Here is a 17,646-nt window from a genome sequence, read left to right as displayed (position 1 = left end):
GTCCCAAAACGTTTCCAACCATTAAGAATAGCATGAGGACGCAAAGCCTCAGCAGTGGAAATGTAAACTCATATGCGGCCTCTATTACATGAGGAGACCCCTGTGCAGAATTCCCTGCCATAGGCAGAAAAAAAATATTAGTTACTGTTTTAGAATTTCTAGGATGACATACTTAAATTATCTATATTAATATGTTTAAGTTCGGGATCAAGAAGATCCAAGACAGCTCATCATCTTCAGAACAATTATTATACAGTGCATGCAGGACAGACTGAGATAGAATGAGAGGAGTGACATTTTTTTAATCCAGAACAAACTTTAATAGCAAAGAAAGAACTAACTCACTATGAAGGAGTTCACAAAGAATTAACTTGGCTAACAGGTAAAAATGTGTTCTGGAGAGTAGCTGAGGATGTCTAAGCCAGACAACAGCTGAGAGGAACTGCACAGGAGGAGAGGTGCTGTGCCCCCTGTATCCTTGGTACAGATATACAGCAGGCTGCTAATTCATCGGATGTCAGGTGACGCTATAGGCAAGAAGTCTGAGCAGAGAAGGGTTATTAACAATCACCCACACAGAAACTACCTAAGGATGAGCACTCAAGCATTGCCCTCTCTACACATCTTTAGTTTTAGCTAGGCAATTTACTGCTGCTTTACCATCCCCATGCCTGACCCTACACATCAGCAGAGCAGGTTGGGTTTGTGAGGAGAGCTACACCAGACTAGCAATCTGTGGTGGGAATGAGGGAGAGGGCAGAAACAGATGGACCAGGACAAGGACACAACACATCAGGAGAAAGGCAAAATAAACATTCTGTTATTTTTCCTTTTCAGGTGTTAGTTACAGAGCTAGAAGTGTAAGTCCCATTTTGGGAAAATGTGTTAAAAGAGGGTGTTGTGTCCCCTCGACCCCAGCTGTATTGTACTCCACAATAAAAGTTGAACAGGAGGATCCTAAATAATTTGGGATTGACTGTGACTGCAATTCATTTGTTTTTAATTTGTGTATTAGTAATCTGCTTACTGAAGCCATGAGAGAATACAACAGAGCTCACATGCATTGATTTGTGTTCATCCGTCATTTGAAGAAGAGGGGCTTCACTTCAGCATTGAACAGAAAGACAATTATACACAATGAACAAAATAGATGGTTAAAAGAAAAGTGCCGCCAATAAATGACATATTCCAGTGAATTCAAATTACCCTTTTCAAAATTCTGGCATTCTGCAATATGAAAATAAACCCTAAGCAGAAGGAAAAGCAAAGCTTGCCACCTACTGCCCAATGACATAATAGTATGTACTAGTATTGTCTCTCTATCTCCTTTTACAGACTATCTTGCCTTTGAAACTCATTTCCCTGACACAGAACATACAGAATTGCATCTTCAATTGTCTTTTTAATAAGACAGAAACCAAAGCCAATGCACAGAATATCCAAAAGCAGTATTATGCTGATTTTGGCTGGAATAGAGTTAAAAACCAGCCCAAGTATTTTCCTTTAAACCAATTTTAAACTGCTTATAAAATCCCTGACAGGCCTGAAACATCATTTGTCAGAGCACCCAAACTGACAAGGAATTCCTTTTCATATCCTCCAGTGGTGCTAGAGCTTTAATAAAGTCTGTTCTCAGCTGCATAAGTTTTCTATGTAGAGAAAGCATTTAAAAATTATTACAATAGATAAAGCCTATCAGAGAAGATTTTTTTTTCCTGTACACACATCTGGAGGAGATATTTTTAAAGCTATAGATTGCACTAGTAACAAAACAGGGCTGTAATGAAGGCTGCTTTATTGCAAATATTTCCTTTGGCCTGGAAGATCCATCTCAACAGCAGAACCGATACTTTTTTTTTAAGCATAGAGAAATTCTCTTCAATAATTACAATGCTTCAGTGAGCTATTAGTCAGGAGGTATTTATTTTCCTAATATACCACATGTAAAGAGTCCTTTCTGAATAACAGTAGGTCCTTTGCTTATTGCTGGAAGTTGCTTAACTGAAAGTTGAGTAGTCATGGTTCAATTGCCTACATTACTTCTGAGTACAGTAGCAGACTTTTATCTTCACATACAATGCTGCCTATGCTAAACACTTCAAATTAGCCAACAGTCCACCTTCTGGTCCTCCATCACCTCTCTCTGAGACCATATGAAATAATTCAGGGAAAAATTGCTGAAGAGGGAAATTGATACGGATTTACTGCAGAGACCCCCCAATAGACTACCGGCTGGTTGCACAGTCTCCATCAATATTTCAACAATAACATCAGAAGATCCTGCTTTCTCAAACTGTGTAGTGCTCTTCACCATTTACACTCATGACTTAAATCCAGTCATACAAAACAAAAATAAAAATCTCTCACCAGATACTGATGAACAGTAACATCTAAACTTCAACATAAGATGATATGAATAATAAACCTCCTTGGTAGTGGTTAGATTAGCAACTCATTACACATTGTGTAAAACAATAGTTTTGGATTCCTGGGAGGAATTTATCAAAGTACAAGTACACGTGTCCTATGTAACCTTTACGGAGCTTAGGTAAAGTGGAAACTTCTCAGTAGGAAAAAGTCGGCGTCTCAGTGAAATATTCAAACTCCAGCACTGAAGAAGAAAATAAGTTTACTAGAGATGAAGTATGTGTCTCTTGGGGTTCCTAAATCACGAGCAAAACAGGCTATTCATAGATGAGAAATCAATGAGGCATTTGTAATTAATCAGACAGGCCAAATCCTGAAAATACATCTGCCTTTGTCTAAGGCCAGCCCACATCATTCTCTGAATGAAGATTGTTGAACCATGTAGTTATCTGCTACACTAGCCAAATGCTAAGATTAAGTAAATCCCCTGAAGAGAAGTTCTTTGTGTCTTTGTTATCTATTTAATAAGGTTATTAAGAATGAATTCTCAGTATAGACTGGGAGTGTTAAGACAATACCAGAAGTTCTAATAATACCCAAGACATATAAATCAGCTAATAGTTGCAGTCAATTTTATTTTTAAAGAGATGAAGATCAAATATTAGGCAAGATTTCCAATACAAAGATCAAAGGTAGATACATCTACAAACATAGTAAGCCTTTTCTCCAAGTTCAATATACCTAAAACAGAGGAAAATGTCCCTGGTTCAGTGATCATTACAACACTAAACAAAAACATCTAGATTCTTCTAAAGATAGAATACCGTTAAATCATTTCTATGCCTGAAATCAGTAACAAACTCTATTCTTACTTCGTTTTTCTTTTTTTGGAAGTTAAAAGGTACAGATGTATTTTGAGAATAGATATTAGTTTTCCAAATCAACTTACTTAGATCTATTCCCACAGCTCTAAAGAGGTGGGAATGAAAATGACATGAAAATTATTGCTATTAGCACATTGATCATACATGCTCAAAGGGAAATGGCTCCTTGCAACATTGTTTTTATTTCAGCCACATCCTATAATCACTACTGTTGCACACTGGTTTGCTCAGAGGAACAAACTTTAACCTGAGTGCGTTACTTTTACCTCTCTGGGTAAAAAGTCTCAGTCAAGTATAAAATTGTTGCATAGTTGTTTTGATATCACAAACATCTGCTAATAGAGCAACCTTTTTAAAAGTAAATGTTCTGAATGCCTAGAAAGACTTTCTGCCATGTGACAATAGCATTATGTCAAACCAAATTTTAATAATACAAATACTCCTTCCTAAAACGGAAGACAAGAGTCATGCTATCCATGAAAAGCTGTGCTCCTTCAGTCCCCAGCAAGCCACTGGAAAGTTCTTTAGTTTCCCAACATCTCCTTAAATAATTCCTTGATGATAAATGGTAAAAGTTTCAATAGTAGTACAATTTAAAAAAAATTAAAACTGGAAAAGCCACATTGGACGAGAACACACCAGTTCGCAACACAGTAACAAATAACACTGAAAACTCTTCATTAAAACCATCACACAACATCCCCATGCAAACGCTGGATGGCCAGGCACAGGTTTAAGCTAGGAAAAAAAATGAAGAATAAATTAAACCCACTATAGTTTGGAATGGTGGCTTAGAGTCCTCTTTTCAACTAATCTGAAAGCATCAGTATAGTTTTCATCAGTATAGTTTTCAAAGTAATTTACTTTCCTGAAAAGCAGTGCCTCAAAGGCAGAAGCAATGATTTCTACACACATGGAACATGCCTAAATCGTTATGTCTCTATTTTTCTCTTATTAACATACATTAACATGAACATATTCCAGTACCACTCAAAGACAATAACTTGATGACAAGCTAATTAAAAAGTTGAGTTTACCTTGTGGAGTGTGTTCAATTTGCTGGGATTGGGGGAGGGAAGGCTACACTGGCATTCTCAAAAGGAACGTGCTTCACATGCCAATATGGATAACTGACCTGCATAAACGCTTTTCAAGTTGATTAGGAAGAAATCAGTAACCTGAGGGATAATAGGGTACACTATGGTTCCTTGCAGCAAGTTTCTTGTTAAAAGCATTGCGCAACGGCATCTCTGAATCCACTCCAAATAGCTCCCAGGGGAAAATTAACTTTCCTGATTCTCCCTGGAGCCACCTTACATTAGTGAACCTGTAACAAGTACACCATGAGCTCATTACATGTTAGAAGCCTATACTGAAGGGATAGTCATCAGCTTAACACTGCAGACTATCAGTTTTCCATCTCTCTGACACAAAACAGTGGGCTCAAGAACTGCTGGAAAAACCTCACCTCTGACCACTGGAGTTACATTTTGAAGCCTGAAAAGCAGGAACACCCCGATGTTGCAAAGCAGATGGTACTGATACAAGCTCAAGGGATTTAGATGTTCTTTTCTTAGAATAAATCAGCCAGCCATGACAATGAGCTCTTGGAGGACAGAACCTAATAGCCCATGACTTACAGACAAAAGCTTTGAAGCCCAAGGTAATGGTCTATGGTTGTGTCTTAGCAGTGTAGTCATGGCTCAGCCAAACAGGGATTTGTTCATACCCCTCTACGCACTCAATATCCTCAAGTACACACTTAGGTGTATCAGCCCTCAGCACACCTACGTGCACGTGCCTAAGAACACAAGTTAAACGCCAAGTTGCACCAAGAACAGGAAAAATCAGATTTAAGAATATTAATACAGAATATTTTGCCTAGAATAAAAAAAATTAATTTTCCAAATTATCATCACTGGAATTACAGTTCAGTTGCTTCCAGCTCTCCTGTGTAGCCCAAGAGAAGAGATGGTCTCTCCTCATGAAGAAAGAAGGCAGCATACCATACAAGTTCCTGGCTTTGAAGGGAAAGAGTATCACCAACAGAGAACAAAAAAAACCCTGAACTACAACTTTCAGAAGTTAAGCAGTCACCACAGACTTTCTAGTTTTAGCTTGGATTAAAGTTTTTTTGGTTTGTGTGCTTGGGTTTTGTTTGACTTCTGTGATGAGATGACTAGCTCAGTGCACGAAAGGAGTGTGACGAATCTTTCTAACCTGGACTTTAGCAAGGCATTTGACACAGTTGTCTCCTTATGTAAAAATTGGTGAAATATGGATAATTGGATTATAAAGTGGGTGCAAAAACTGCCTGGCTGAATAGGTGGTATTTGGTGATACAAAAATCCAACTCACAGGAGGTTAAGTGAGTAACCTTTTCCTTATAGATTGATACTGGGACCAGTATTGTTCAACAACTTTATTAATGACTCAGAAGGGGAAAAATACAGTCTCAGCAATGATACAGACAATTCCAATCTGGAGGAGTGCTTGTTATACCGGAGGGCTGAGGGATTTAGTTAGACAGGCTGGAGAAGTGGGCTCACAAAGTTCAAAGGCAAACACCAAGTCCTGTATCTGCGATTCTGTGCAACGGTGCAGGTTTGGTGCTGAAACAGCTGGAAAGCAGCTCTGCAAAAAGTGATCTGGGGGTCCTGGCGGACAAGCTGAACATGAATCAGCAGCGTGCCCCCACATGAAGAATGTCATTCATACATTGGGCTGCATTAGCAACAACACAGGCAAGTCAGTCAAGGGAATGATTATACCCTTCATCGAGACTGCATCTTCAGCACTGTGTCCAGTTATGGTCTCCCCAAATCAGGAAAGATACTGACACAGTGGAGTGAGTCCAGCAGAAGGCCACCAAGACTGTCAAGGGCTGGAGCACGTAGCGTATGAGGACAGACTGAGGGAGGTGAGTTTGTTCAGCTCTAAGAAAAAGCAGCTCAAGGGGATGATATTGCAATCTGCAACTGCCTCTTGAGTATACATAGAGAAGATTGAGTCAGACTCCTGAGCCAGATTTTAGAGACATACAGTAAAAAAAACAAAGGGTAACAATCAATGTGCAACAATGGAAGTTTCAACTAGATAAGATGACTTTTTTTTTTCTGAGGGTGGTCAAACACTGCAACAAGAGTCCAGAGTTGTTGTGAGATCTCCAGCCTTGAAAATGTTCAACGCTCAACCACACGAAGTGCCAAGCAACCTCTTATAGGTGGTCCCACTTTAGGCAGAGGGTTGGCCCAGATTGCCTTTACCTCCAACCTAAATTTTTCTATGCTGCTAACACCAACACTACCCCAAAGTCCTTGCTTTCCTTAACAAAGTTTCCTATTGAAAAAAAAACCCAAAACAACCCCCAAAAAACCACACCACACACCACAAACAAGTCAAGGTCTTTTTGAACAGAAGTTCGATCTTTCATCAAGAAGAGCTTCCATAAAGTATTTATAAACAGACAGCACATTTCAGTTCAAGTGCAGGGCTCTTCTAGCTAAAAAGTAGTTAAGTTTCACTTACTCTGTACATCTTTAGTAAAAATAACCCAAAAAAACCACTATCATAATGGTGAAAATGGATGTCCTCCAGAAATATTTACTTTCACACTAGCCATTAGCCTTCAAAAATATTTCTCTAATCTTTTTTTCAGACGATTACCTGGTCAGTCATCACATCTTAGAACAACATGTTCTAAAAAAAACAAATTACATACAAAGATACAAAAATGAACCAGTACACAAGACAGGAAACAGCTAAAAAAGCAGTCTCTTATATTTTGCAGTAAACATCAGCCAAGAGTTTACACAACACAAAGTCAGTATCTTTACAGATTATTTCACATATATATGTAAATCTATAGCTTACAATTATAGATTATATAAAGAATATATTCCATTTTCAGTTACAACTGTCCTACATTGCTGATTTCAGTCGGGTCCCAAAAGCACGCCCAATTCTTAGGTTTTTTCCCAATCTAAGTTCACACTAATCTCACATCAATTAGTAAAAACTGGGGAACTATTGGGAAATAATACTACATCCTTGAACAGAGGGAAATAACGGTTTTAAGACACAATCTGATAGATTCACTAAAATTAGCAGGTGATACGTCTGCCTGTAATAGCATGGGACTAGACCCAGTGATCCAGGAATACAGGTCTGGAGGGGACCTCCTAGGAAACATTTCTATGTGCAGACAACACCAGTAAGCCCAAATCTGTCACCTAAAGTCTATGCATCCACCTCTCCCTTGATGAGCTTTGCTTTGCCAAATGCAAAAGCAAACTTTCAAATTTCTTCAACTGCCTCCAAAAGAGGCTGAAGGAGGAATGCTGTGACACTTCAGTGTATTACCGAGCTCCAGCTAGTTGATCACTCTTTCTCGTGACCATTTCCAAAAGTGTACAAAAAAGTTCCCTTTAAAAATGAAATTTTTCTGTTCCCACAGCTGGTAAATGCGGAAAATCAAGCTGTTGGAGCTATACTGTTGCCAACAAATGAGAAAACACGATGCAAAAGGGACACCTGGAGTTACTGGAGAGCTATCACAGGAATACAGGACCACAAAGCACGCCTGTTATTGAGATCAGAATTCCCAACAGGTTAGAATAAGAAGCAGATTTTTGTTTCTGAGACACCACTTGTTTTCAATTACAGTCATCTACATCTTCTGTTAACATTCTTCTGAGATGAGACCTTGTACCTGATAATATCCATCTTCAGCCCAAGGCTATGACAGACTTTGCTAGTGCTAAGTGCCTGTGTTCTAAATCCAGAATATACCAGGAAATTAATCTCTCTCCAGGTTTCCTTCTGTTTAGCACCATATTCTTCAAAAAAAAATCTCAAGGAAGAAATAAATGAATTCCTTGCTTCCATAAATATCATCGCCACTATGATCCTAAGAAAACATGTAAGAACACATCTCAATGACCAAAGTTGGAAAAGTTGCATTCATATACAAAACAGAAAAAATTGACAGAGGATGACAAAAACAGAAGCGCTGTAGAGGCAAGCCTCCTCTGGGAGCTTATTTTGGTGTTCCAGGTTGTGTTCAGCCCTGGCTGTCATAGCAGCAGTGTCTTGATCGGCATACCAACCGCACTGACAATGGATGATTCCACTCCTGCAATAGTCTATCCTATGTTTCTAAGAGTAGGAATGGAAAAAAAAACATTCCAAAAATATCTGGGCAGCCTCACACTACGTACAAGATCACAAGATATTCAAAGAGGAACTGCAGCAGAAACTAGCCATTTGCTCTGCACCAATGGTAGAGACCTGACCTCGAAGGATCTTTTGGCCCCATAAATTGTCCTAATAGTCTATGTGAGAACTACCACTAGCACTTATTTCAACAGTTATAGCTAAATGTCCATCATCATCTGACACACTTTACACGACTGCTTTGGTTTGTGAAACAGCCCATTTCCTCTCCATCTCCCACTCCTATGCTAAGATTGTAGGCTGGCTTTCTCATGACTCAAGACTCAGTTTTCCATTTTCCCCCTCTATTATTAAAGCTAGCTGAAATAGATTTATCTTCATGTGATCTCACTAACAGTGACTACTGTTAGTAGACTAACAGTTCTATCTACCTGAAAAGGTCTCTTTACATCTAGGAGAAAATCCTTACATTGAGAAGGGTCACACGCACAACAAAGCCCTCCTGGGCTAACGCTGCTTATGGAAGCCTGCAGAGGCATCTTGGATAGCAGATAACAGATGACTGTTTCTGTTAGTCTGAGGTTGCTTCATCTACATATGGGATGTTGTCTCATGCAAGCAATAACAGAGACTTTGGTGAAGCATGACATGTTGCAGGTACCCTCTAGAAACACTTTGAGCATCATAGCCTGGCAACTATCATAGTAGCCTAGAATAATACCAGTTTATCTTCTTTTCAAGAGGAAACTTTTATCCCTGGACTCCGCGTTTCCAGGAATAATGGAAAATAAGTCTTCTCTAGAGGCATCCATAAGCCTTCTAAGCACAGTTTAAGTGCTTGGAAGATGACAGATTTTTTTCAGGCAAGAACAAACTCCATTTTTTTTTTTCCTTTTCTTTTTTTGAAGTATATTTTACTACCCAATTTGGACAACTGGCCTTTCTCACGACAGGAAGAATTTCTTGAGAAAGCTTCTGTGTGGAGGAAGGAAGGAACACAGACACACAGTACTCTCTACAGGAATCAGTACTGATGAGACAGGAATTGTCTGGCCTTTTTGTACTGATTTGCTATACTGCATTTTGTGGGGCTAAGTAGAGAAGCCAGGTGCTGAGGATAAGCAGTTCTGCTGGTCTGGATGGGAGGCAGCAGAAAAAAGCTTGCTGATTGTACTAGTAATTTCCCCTTCACATTAGTCACTTCGATAACCCTTGCTTCACTGATAGGAGGAAAACTGGGCTCAGAGTACTATAAAATATTAAAATTGGGTAGCAATTTCTCTGTCCTTTAAGACTGTGGATGGATTTGTGCCTAAAGCCCACTCTGCCCCACCTTCTACCTTTCTCAAAGAACATACTCACTTAGGGTTTAGAACTCCAAGAGAACTTATATAAATTCCTCTTCCTATTACACAAGACATATATGAACATGTATGTAGTTTTGCTTGTGGCTCCACAGTTAGATGAACTAGGACAACAGTAAAAGAAATTGGAAGGGTTTAGGAGGAAAGAATGTGATAAAGAGGTTACCAGACAACACCAAACATCATTGGCAGTACCCAGTGATCTCTATTCTCAGACGCAGCTTTGGAAAGGGATGGAAGAATGTACTTTGTTGTCAGGAGCGTATAACTACTCACATGCAGACTTCTATAATCACACACTGCCCTTCCAGGTTCATTTTTATAGTTTTGGGCATGGGAAAACACAGTTTATTTCCCAGGCCTTATCATCTTGTTCTGGAGGCTAGAAGCAAGACAGACTGCACCCTGCTTACAGCTAACCAAAAACAACACATGTTACAGGACAGAAATAGTTTTTGTCACTGACTTCACCTGAAACTGGAAAAACAGTAGTTGCTCCAGACACTTAAAACTGTCCACGTTCAACTTGATTGCCACCCTCCTGTGCACCTCCCTCCCTATCAAATGCAGCCCTGAAACAAGTTAAGGTCAGATACATTAATAAAAACGACATTATAGAGACATTTCAGACTCACTTGAAGCATTTAAATAATGAAAGTGATATCAAAGACTGGCTAAGTTACCAGCCACTGAAGAGGCAGAGAAAAAAATTCTCCAGTAAGAGAGGTGTTTCCTCGCTAGTTACGACAGCCAGATACAACCCTAAACCTCAAACGCAAGCAAGCAGAAGTATCCATTGTAGTAAAACCACACCCACTTATTTTAAAAGTGAAAATATAATGCAAATAGAAGAAATCAGAATACAACACTAGCACCAAATCTTACTCTCCTCAGTTATGCGAGGTGTTCAAATTCTATGCCAAACACTGTTCTAGGCTAAACGCAAAAAGTCACTAGTGTAAATTATGAATAACTCCTCCGAAATTAGTACAGCATTGTCATTCTAAGGAAAATAAAGTTAACTGATATTAAGGGATATTCTGTCCAGGTGAGAAGATCTGGCTTGTAAGTAATAGAAGATTGAAAAAACACTGAAGTCTGACAATTAAAATAAAAAGCTCTTAAAAAAAATCTGTGTAAGTTTCCAAGTGTGATTATTGAAAACACCTGCAAGGAACAATGTTTTATAAATCTAATACAGTGGACTTCTTTGAAAGCAAAGAAAACACTTACTGTGGTTGCATTTGCTGAGGTAACCCAACAGGAGGCTTCTGCTTGATGGTGAATGCCATCTGAGTCATAGGGCCAACCTTCGGTGGAACCTGCACCTTCTGAGAGAAGGTCTGCTGAGCAGCCTGCTGGGGTATAGGCCATGGAGGAATGACAGGGCTCCGGCCTCCAGTGGAAGATGTGTCTTGCATGATTGTATCCTCACAGGAATTACCTTTTGTTCCTGGTTTACACACACAAAGCTGAGGTCGCAGGCACATCCCTCCATTTTGGCATGGTGGTGCACAGTTAGCTAAGAAAAGACATTTTAAAAAGTACCTGTGAAACAAAGCATGAAGGAAAATGCAAACCCTCCCCGCAATAAAAAAAATACATTAATTGCTAATGTTAATTGGAGTAGGAGACAGCAACACTGCTAAGCTGCACAAGATAGTATATAAGCTGGTATAGCTTTTACTGCTTTCCTACATAAGACATGCACAACATTTGAGCAACTTCAAAAAGTAAAATGCTGGTGAAATAAAAAATAGGAAATGCACAAGTTAAATCAAGAAATATAGCATTATTTCAAATCTTCCTGTTAGCTGCCTTTTATACTCTCCTTCCCTGCATCCTCCCTCTCCATACTTTAACAACCAAATTGCATCTGATGAAACAATATTTTGCAGATTACAGAATTTTACTACTGATCCAAGCTTGGCTTGATTCTATTACTATTTAAAATCACAAATCCTCCATAGGTACCTAGAAGGAATCTTACAGTCCCATTATAGATGACCAAAATGATGCACAGAAGCATGAAGTGATTCAGCCCTTCCCCCTCTAAAGCCCAAATGAAATTCCCTCTGATATCACCACTGTAATAACATAAAAAAGGAGACACAAACTGCTGATACAAAGACATAGATATCTACACCTAGGGGTTGCATTCTCTGAAGAAAGAGACAGGTGCTTGTGATTATCCTGAACTAGCTTCTATACGTTCTTTGTGCCATCAATGAAAAGGGATCAGATTCTTCAGAAGACAATTCGCCTTCAGATAGGATTGATTACACTGTTTGTGTTGCTCTATCCACTGACTGTAGAGGGAGTTTGAATAATCAGCCTAGACTCAACACCCAGCTTGTAGACCTAGTTAATGTAGGATCAATTCCTTTCTGAATGAGCAAGAAACTTTGAGAAACAAATCCCACTAAAAAAACATGGGGGGGGGGGGTGTGAGCAGAGCTAAAGCAGTTGCTGATCATACGTATACATAACGCTGCAAAGGTATGCCTAATTTGAGGCTTTATTTTGGATGCTTAAACTTACAATACTATTGTATTTAGAGAATGGTAAAATAACAAAAGATGGCAAAACAAATTAGTTCTTTTATCCAGAGGATATAATTTAACAGTAAAATACAGTTTTAATTAACCTAGCTATCAAAACAATTTCTTCATTAGTGCCATTAGAGATGGCATACTATAAAGAATTTATAAGAAGAATCACTGCTAAGCTACTTTGTTCCTTCAAGCTAAGCATACTTTTAATATTGTTAAAGATCTTTTAACATACTCAAAATGATATGCCAAATCATAAAGTCTACAGGCTTTAGCAAAATAGGTAAGATTCTATCTCAAACCATAACGTAATTTTCTGCACCATATTCAGGTATATGCAATTACACAATCTATTTTTTTTCTTTTAAAAAAAAGTCAGTCCACAGCCCTGATCCAAATAAATTGGAGAACTGGGCACTTCAATCAAGTTTTAATACATACATTTATATATAAAAATAAACGCACAAGCATACCATGAAATAACTTATTAGGATGGGACTGTGTTAATCTGGAGGACTAATTTGTCAAGTGATAATACCAACTGATACAGATGTATCACACATACCACCTGTACATGACACCAGAATTGCACTACAACTTTAACTTGAGCTTTGCATGGGGTTCTTCTCACATATACTTCCCTTTTCCATATGTTGTTCAGCAACATATCTCCTTTACTACTTAGCTGAGCTAGCTTAATTACATATTATGCATCTTCCTGGCAACAAAAAAGTAATAATTTGCTTACTTATATTTTTGTTTATTTTTGAGACTATATTTTATCTTTGCTGGAAGACTGAAGGCCATGTTCACTGTGAACTTGAGAAGGGATTTACAACAAGCATATGTTATAATATACAAGCCAACTCTTTCTTGCGCCTTGCTTTTAATACTTAGATTTTGCTACAAACAGTAGAAATTTGCTTATATGCACATGACTGAAATTAACTATATCTTTGGAAAACAGATTCAGGAGCCTTAAATTCTAATTAAGTTTCATTGGCTTTGGAGGGACTCTAAGACCAGAACAGTGACCTCATCATCTGGGTCATCTATAGAAAATACACAAAGATCACAGTGAAACAGCTTGGGCACAGTTGGGAGTGCTTTAGAAAAATATCACATAAAAATTTCTGTAAAAAAATATAAACAGGATTTTCAAAAGTCCCATTTTTACAATATTAATAAAACATTCATACTGAATATATATTTCTGGAGATTTATGGACATACATCTATATTAACCTCCAGGCTTCTCAACCAGTTATTTAAAAAAACCAAAAATTGAACACAGAAGTAAGCTAACAAGACTACCCCAAAAGTCAATATAATAAAATATTCACTCTGCTAGGACACTGATCATTATGTATCTCCTAACTCTCAAAAGTGAAATAACAATTTCTACATGCATAGAAGACAACCTCAAGAAAACTGCAACTCTTTTTTCCCCCGTAGTTAAGAACCAAAGCAGTGCTTCAGAAGCCTAAGAAAACTTGTTTCCACTATCAAACTGAACCTAATAAGGTTGTAATGAATTTAAAACTATGCAGCTGAAAATAGAACCTGATTTGAAATGACCTTATATTTTTTACCCAGACTTGAAGACTCTTACTTCACTCACAGCAATATAAACCCTGAAAGTTTCTCAGCTTTACACATACATAAAGCATAGGAAGCTCTGCAGTACAAACTGCACTACTCTAGCTGGCCTCATAACAAAGCAAGCATCAGCAGATCCAGTAACTATGTTATAAACCCAGTTTGTCTCAAATCACGTGAACAGTGACAACAGGTTGAAAAAGATCCATTAGATGCCCACAGCAATCTTTGATTGAAGTTCTTAATCAATGTTGTGTAATAGAAGATCACAAAATAGAATAAAAGATAACATTTTTAGGGAAGAATTAAAATGAACATTTTAATTGATATAATACAGCAGTTTAATTTTAAAAATGTTCAAGACAGCTGCAGTATGCCAAATGTATGACCCAATTATTTTGTTTGAAGACAACAATAATGGCACATCTAACTGAAAACATTTTCCATAAAGCTAAGCTTCCAAGAACTGGAGCGTGGAAATATTAAGTTTAAAACTGAAAAGCGGGCCAATATACTACTGTTAAAGGCAATAGGCTTGGTCCTGTTCATTTCAAGGTGGTCATAACTGGAAATTCAAAATGGAGTTTGGCAAAGATACAAATAACAAGACTAGGCTTAGCAGGTCAGATCAAAGATCCACTTAGTCCAGTCTCCTCTCTCCATTTCTAAGGTGAATGCTTAAGGACAGGGTGAGAAGTAGTAAAATTTTGTACCACTACAGCCTTCAAGAATTAGAGGCTCAGCAACTTCCTGAGCAAGAGTGCTGGTTTTGCATTTAATAACCCTCAATAGATTTTTCTGTCAAGAGTTCAGAGATCTGCTTTTTGAACCTGTTAGATTCAGCATCCAAAACTTGCTGTGTCAAGGAAGTTGGCCATGTTGGAAGACCCGGCATAGACAACCTAGCCAACCTCCCCCCGCTTTCCAGAAGCCTGGTGAAGGAATGTGGGGTTCTTTTGGGTTGCGGTTTTTTTGTGTTTTAAGACCACACAATCTGTATCTACTAAAAATAAAGCCACAGTGCCACATTTGCTTCAGAAGTCCCTAAATCACCAGAAGCTGAAAGCATTTTCTGTGGCTGTATCCCAACATGTTCATCCTTTTTATGCATCTTGCCCTGATCAACTACTGCTCACCACCGTCGCAGACAATACTGGGTTAGAGGGATGCACATCAGGCCTGTTATGGTTGTGTCTACGGTAGTCTTTCAGAAAAGCAAATATAAAATAACAACATTACCATTAGGATTAAACACGCCCCTTCCAACACATCTGTATGTTGGTTTGGGACCAATATATACATATGCACTTTTCAGACTATGTGTTGTTATTTTGGTTAAAGAGTATCTAAATATCTGCAGGAGCAAAATCTAAAATAAAAGGCTTATAACAGTCTTAAAATATGTAAATATTTTTAAACTTCTACATATACAGAATGTATTTCTGGTTTAATACATAATAAATCAAGCATAATTTATTATATTAAATCAGTAAGTATAAAATATTATCATGTATTGAAGTTTAGATGAAAATTTTTGGACCTTTTGAAAGTATCAAAATACAGATACAAATAACTCTACTTGTCATGAAAATTTTTTTATATTAAATTCCTGATAATTCTTGAATTAAGATCATTAAGATCTGATTTCTGTATGAATCACTTTGATTTTACCTTGATTCACAATTACCTTCTTCGAACAGTAACACAGAATCATAGAATACCAGGTTGGAAGGGACCTCAAGGATCACCTGGTCCAACCTTTCTTGGCAAAAGCTCCATCCAGACAAAAGCACCGTCTAGACAAGATGGCCCAGCACCCCATCCAGCCAAATCTTAACAGCGTCCAATGTTGGGGAATCCACCACTTCCCTGGGGAGATTATCCCAATGGCTGATTGTTCCCATTGTGAAGTTTTTTCTGCTAAAGTCTAATCAAAAACTCCCCAGGAGTAACTTGCACCTGGTACCCTTCATCTTTACCATGCAACTCCTTGCAAAAAGGGAGTCTCCATCATCTTTGTAGCCATCCTTTAAGTACAGGAATCTGGTGATGAAATCACCCCTAAGCCTTCTTTTCTCAAGGCTGAACAAACCCAATTCTCTCAGCCTTCCCTCATATGGCAGGCTTCCCAGTCCTTTGATCATCCTGGTGGCCCTTCTCCAGCCTGTCCACACCTTGTTTGTATAGCAGGGACCAAAACTGAACACACTATTCCAGGTGTGGCCTGACAAGCCACAGTAGTAGAGCGGGATAATGACTTCTTTATCTCTGCTGGTGATGACCTCGTTGATGCAACCCAGCATCCTGTTGCCTGCCTTTGCTGCTGCAGCACACTGTTCACTCATATTGAACTTGTTGTCCACCAGCACCCCCAGGTGCCTTTCCACAGAGCTGCTCTCCAGCCAGGTGGATCCCAGCCTGTGCTGCAGTCCTGGATTATGTTTTCCCAGGTGCAGGACCTTTGTCCTTGCTGAACTTCATAAGGTTCTTGTCAGCCCACTCTTCCAGCCTATCTAGGCCTTCCTGTGGGGTGGCTCTCCCTTCCAAAGTGCCTACTTCCCCACTCAGTTTGGCATCATCTGCAAACTTCATCAGGGTGTACTTGATCCCATCATCCAGATCAGTTATATAGATATCAAAGTGTTGGGCCCAGTATCAATCCCTGGGGGACCCCATTTGTGACAGGTTACCAGTTCAAAAAAAGAACTATTTACCACCACCCTCTGGGTGCAGTCTATCAGCCAGTTCCCCTAAGGCCACAGAGACCACTTGTCTAGACCATAACACATCAGTTTCTCTAGGAGGCAGCTGTGGGGAACTGTATCAAAAGCCTTGGAGAAATCCAGGTAGACAACATCCACTGCTCACCCCACATCAGCCAAGAAGATTACTTTGTCATAGAAAGTGATTAGGTTTGTCAAGCACAATTTGTGCTCACAATGATGTCAGCCAGCTCTCTTAATACCCTCAGGTGGGTGTTGTCAGGGCCCATCAATTTGTAAGGGTCAAGCTCCTGTAATAGTTCACATACCAACTCTTCTCTTCACTGATGGTGGGTCCGTGTTTGCATCGACCAGGATTTTTGTTTCTAAGGCCTGGGGCCCAACAGTGCTGGTGAAGACAGAGGTGAAGGAAGTGTTGAGAACCTCTGCCTTTTCAGCATTGCTGGTGAATAATTCACCTCTCCTGTTGAACAGTGGGCCAATATTATCCTTCTGCTTGTTGTTTATGCACCTGAAGAACCCTCTCTCGTAGTTTTTGACATCTCTGGCCAATTTCAATTTGTGCTGAGCTTTTGCTTTTCTGACTGCATCTTTGCATGCCTTGGCAATGCCCTTATTCTCAATGGGTATTCATCTGCTTTTTAACCTCTGGTACGTTTCCCTTTTGGTTTAGAAGAGACTCAGAAGCTGGCAGTTAAGCCAAGGGGGTCTCCTGCTCTGCCTACTTCCCTGCAGGTACTGGTTTTGTGCTTCCAGGAGAGCATTCTTGAAAAACTCCCAGCACTTGCTAGCTCCTTTATCCTCCATGGAAACTTCTCACAGAACCCTTCCCAACTGAGCTCTGAGTGAGCTGAATTGGGAGGGATCTCATTTATAAGTTTGTTTCCTTGTGTGTCTAGATCATATGGAAAATAGAAATTCACAAAAATGTACTTTTCAGTGGGAAGCTCATAATAAACAAATGTAAATGTCCCAAAACTTTC

General features: G+C 39.0%; 1 protein-coding gene across 5 annotated transcripts in view; it reads right to left on the bottom strand.

Annotated features, from left to right (window-relative positions):
* The window catches only part of LTBP1 (latent transforming growth factor beta binding protein 1), a 204,155-nt gene that overhangs the window by 174,418 nt on the left and 12,091 nt on the right, over positions 1 to 17,646 (bottom strand). For all 5 annotated transcript variants that reach the window (XM_054819834.1, XM_054819836.1, XM_054819837.1 and 2 more), the window contains exon 3: positions 11,024 to 11,312. In XM_054819834.1, the coding sequence (XP_054675809.1) occupies positions 11,024 to 11,312 (289 nt within the window). The remainder of the gene's footprint in view (positions 1 to 11,023; positions 11,313 to 17,646) is intronic.

Source organism: Grus americana, chromosome 3 (assembly GCF_028858705.1).
Source record: "Grus americana isolate bGruAme1 chromosome 3, bGruAme1.mat, whole genome shotgun sequence".
NCBI lineage: Eukaryota > Metazoa > Chordata > Aves > Gruiformes > Gruidae > Grus > Grus americana.
This window is presented reverse-complemented; position numbering and strand designations above follow the sequence as displayed.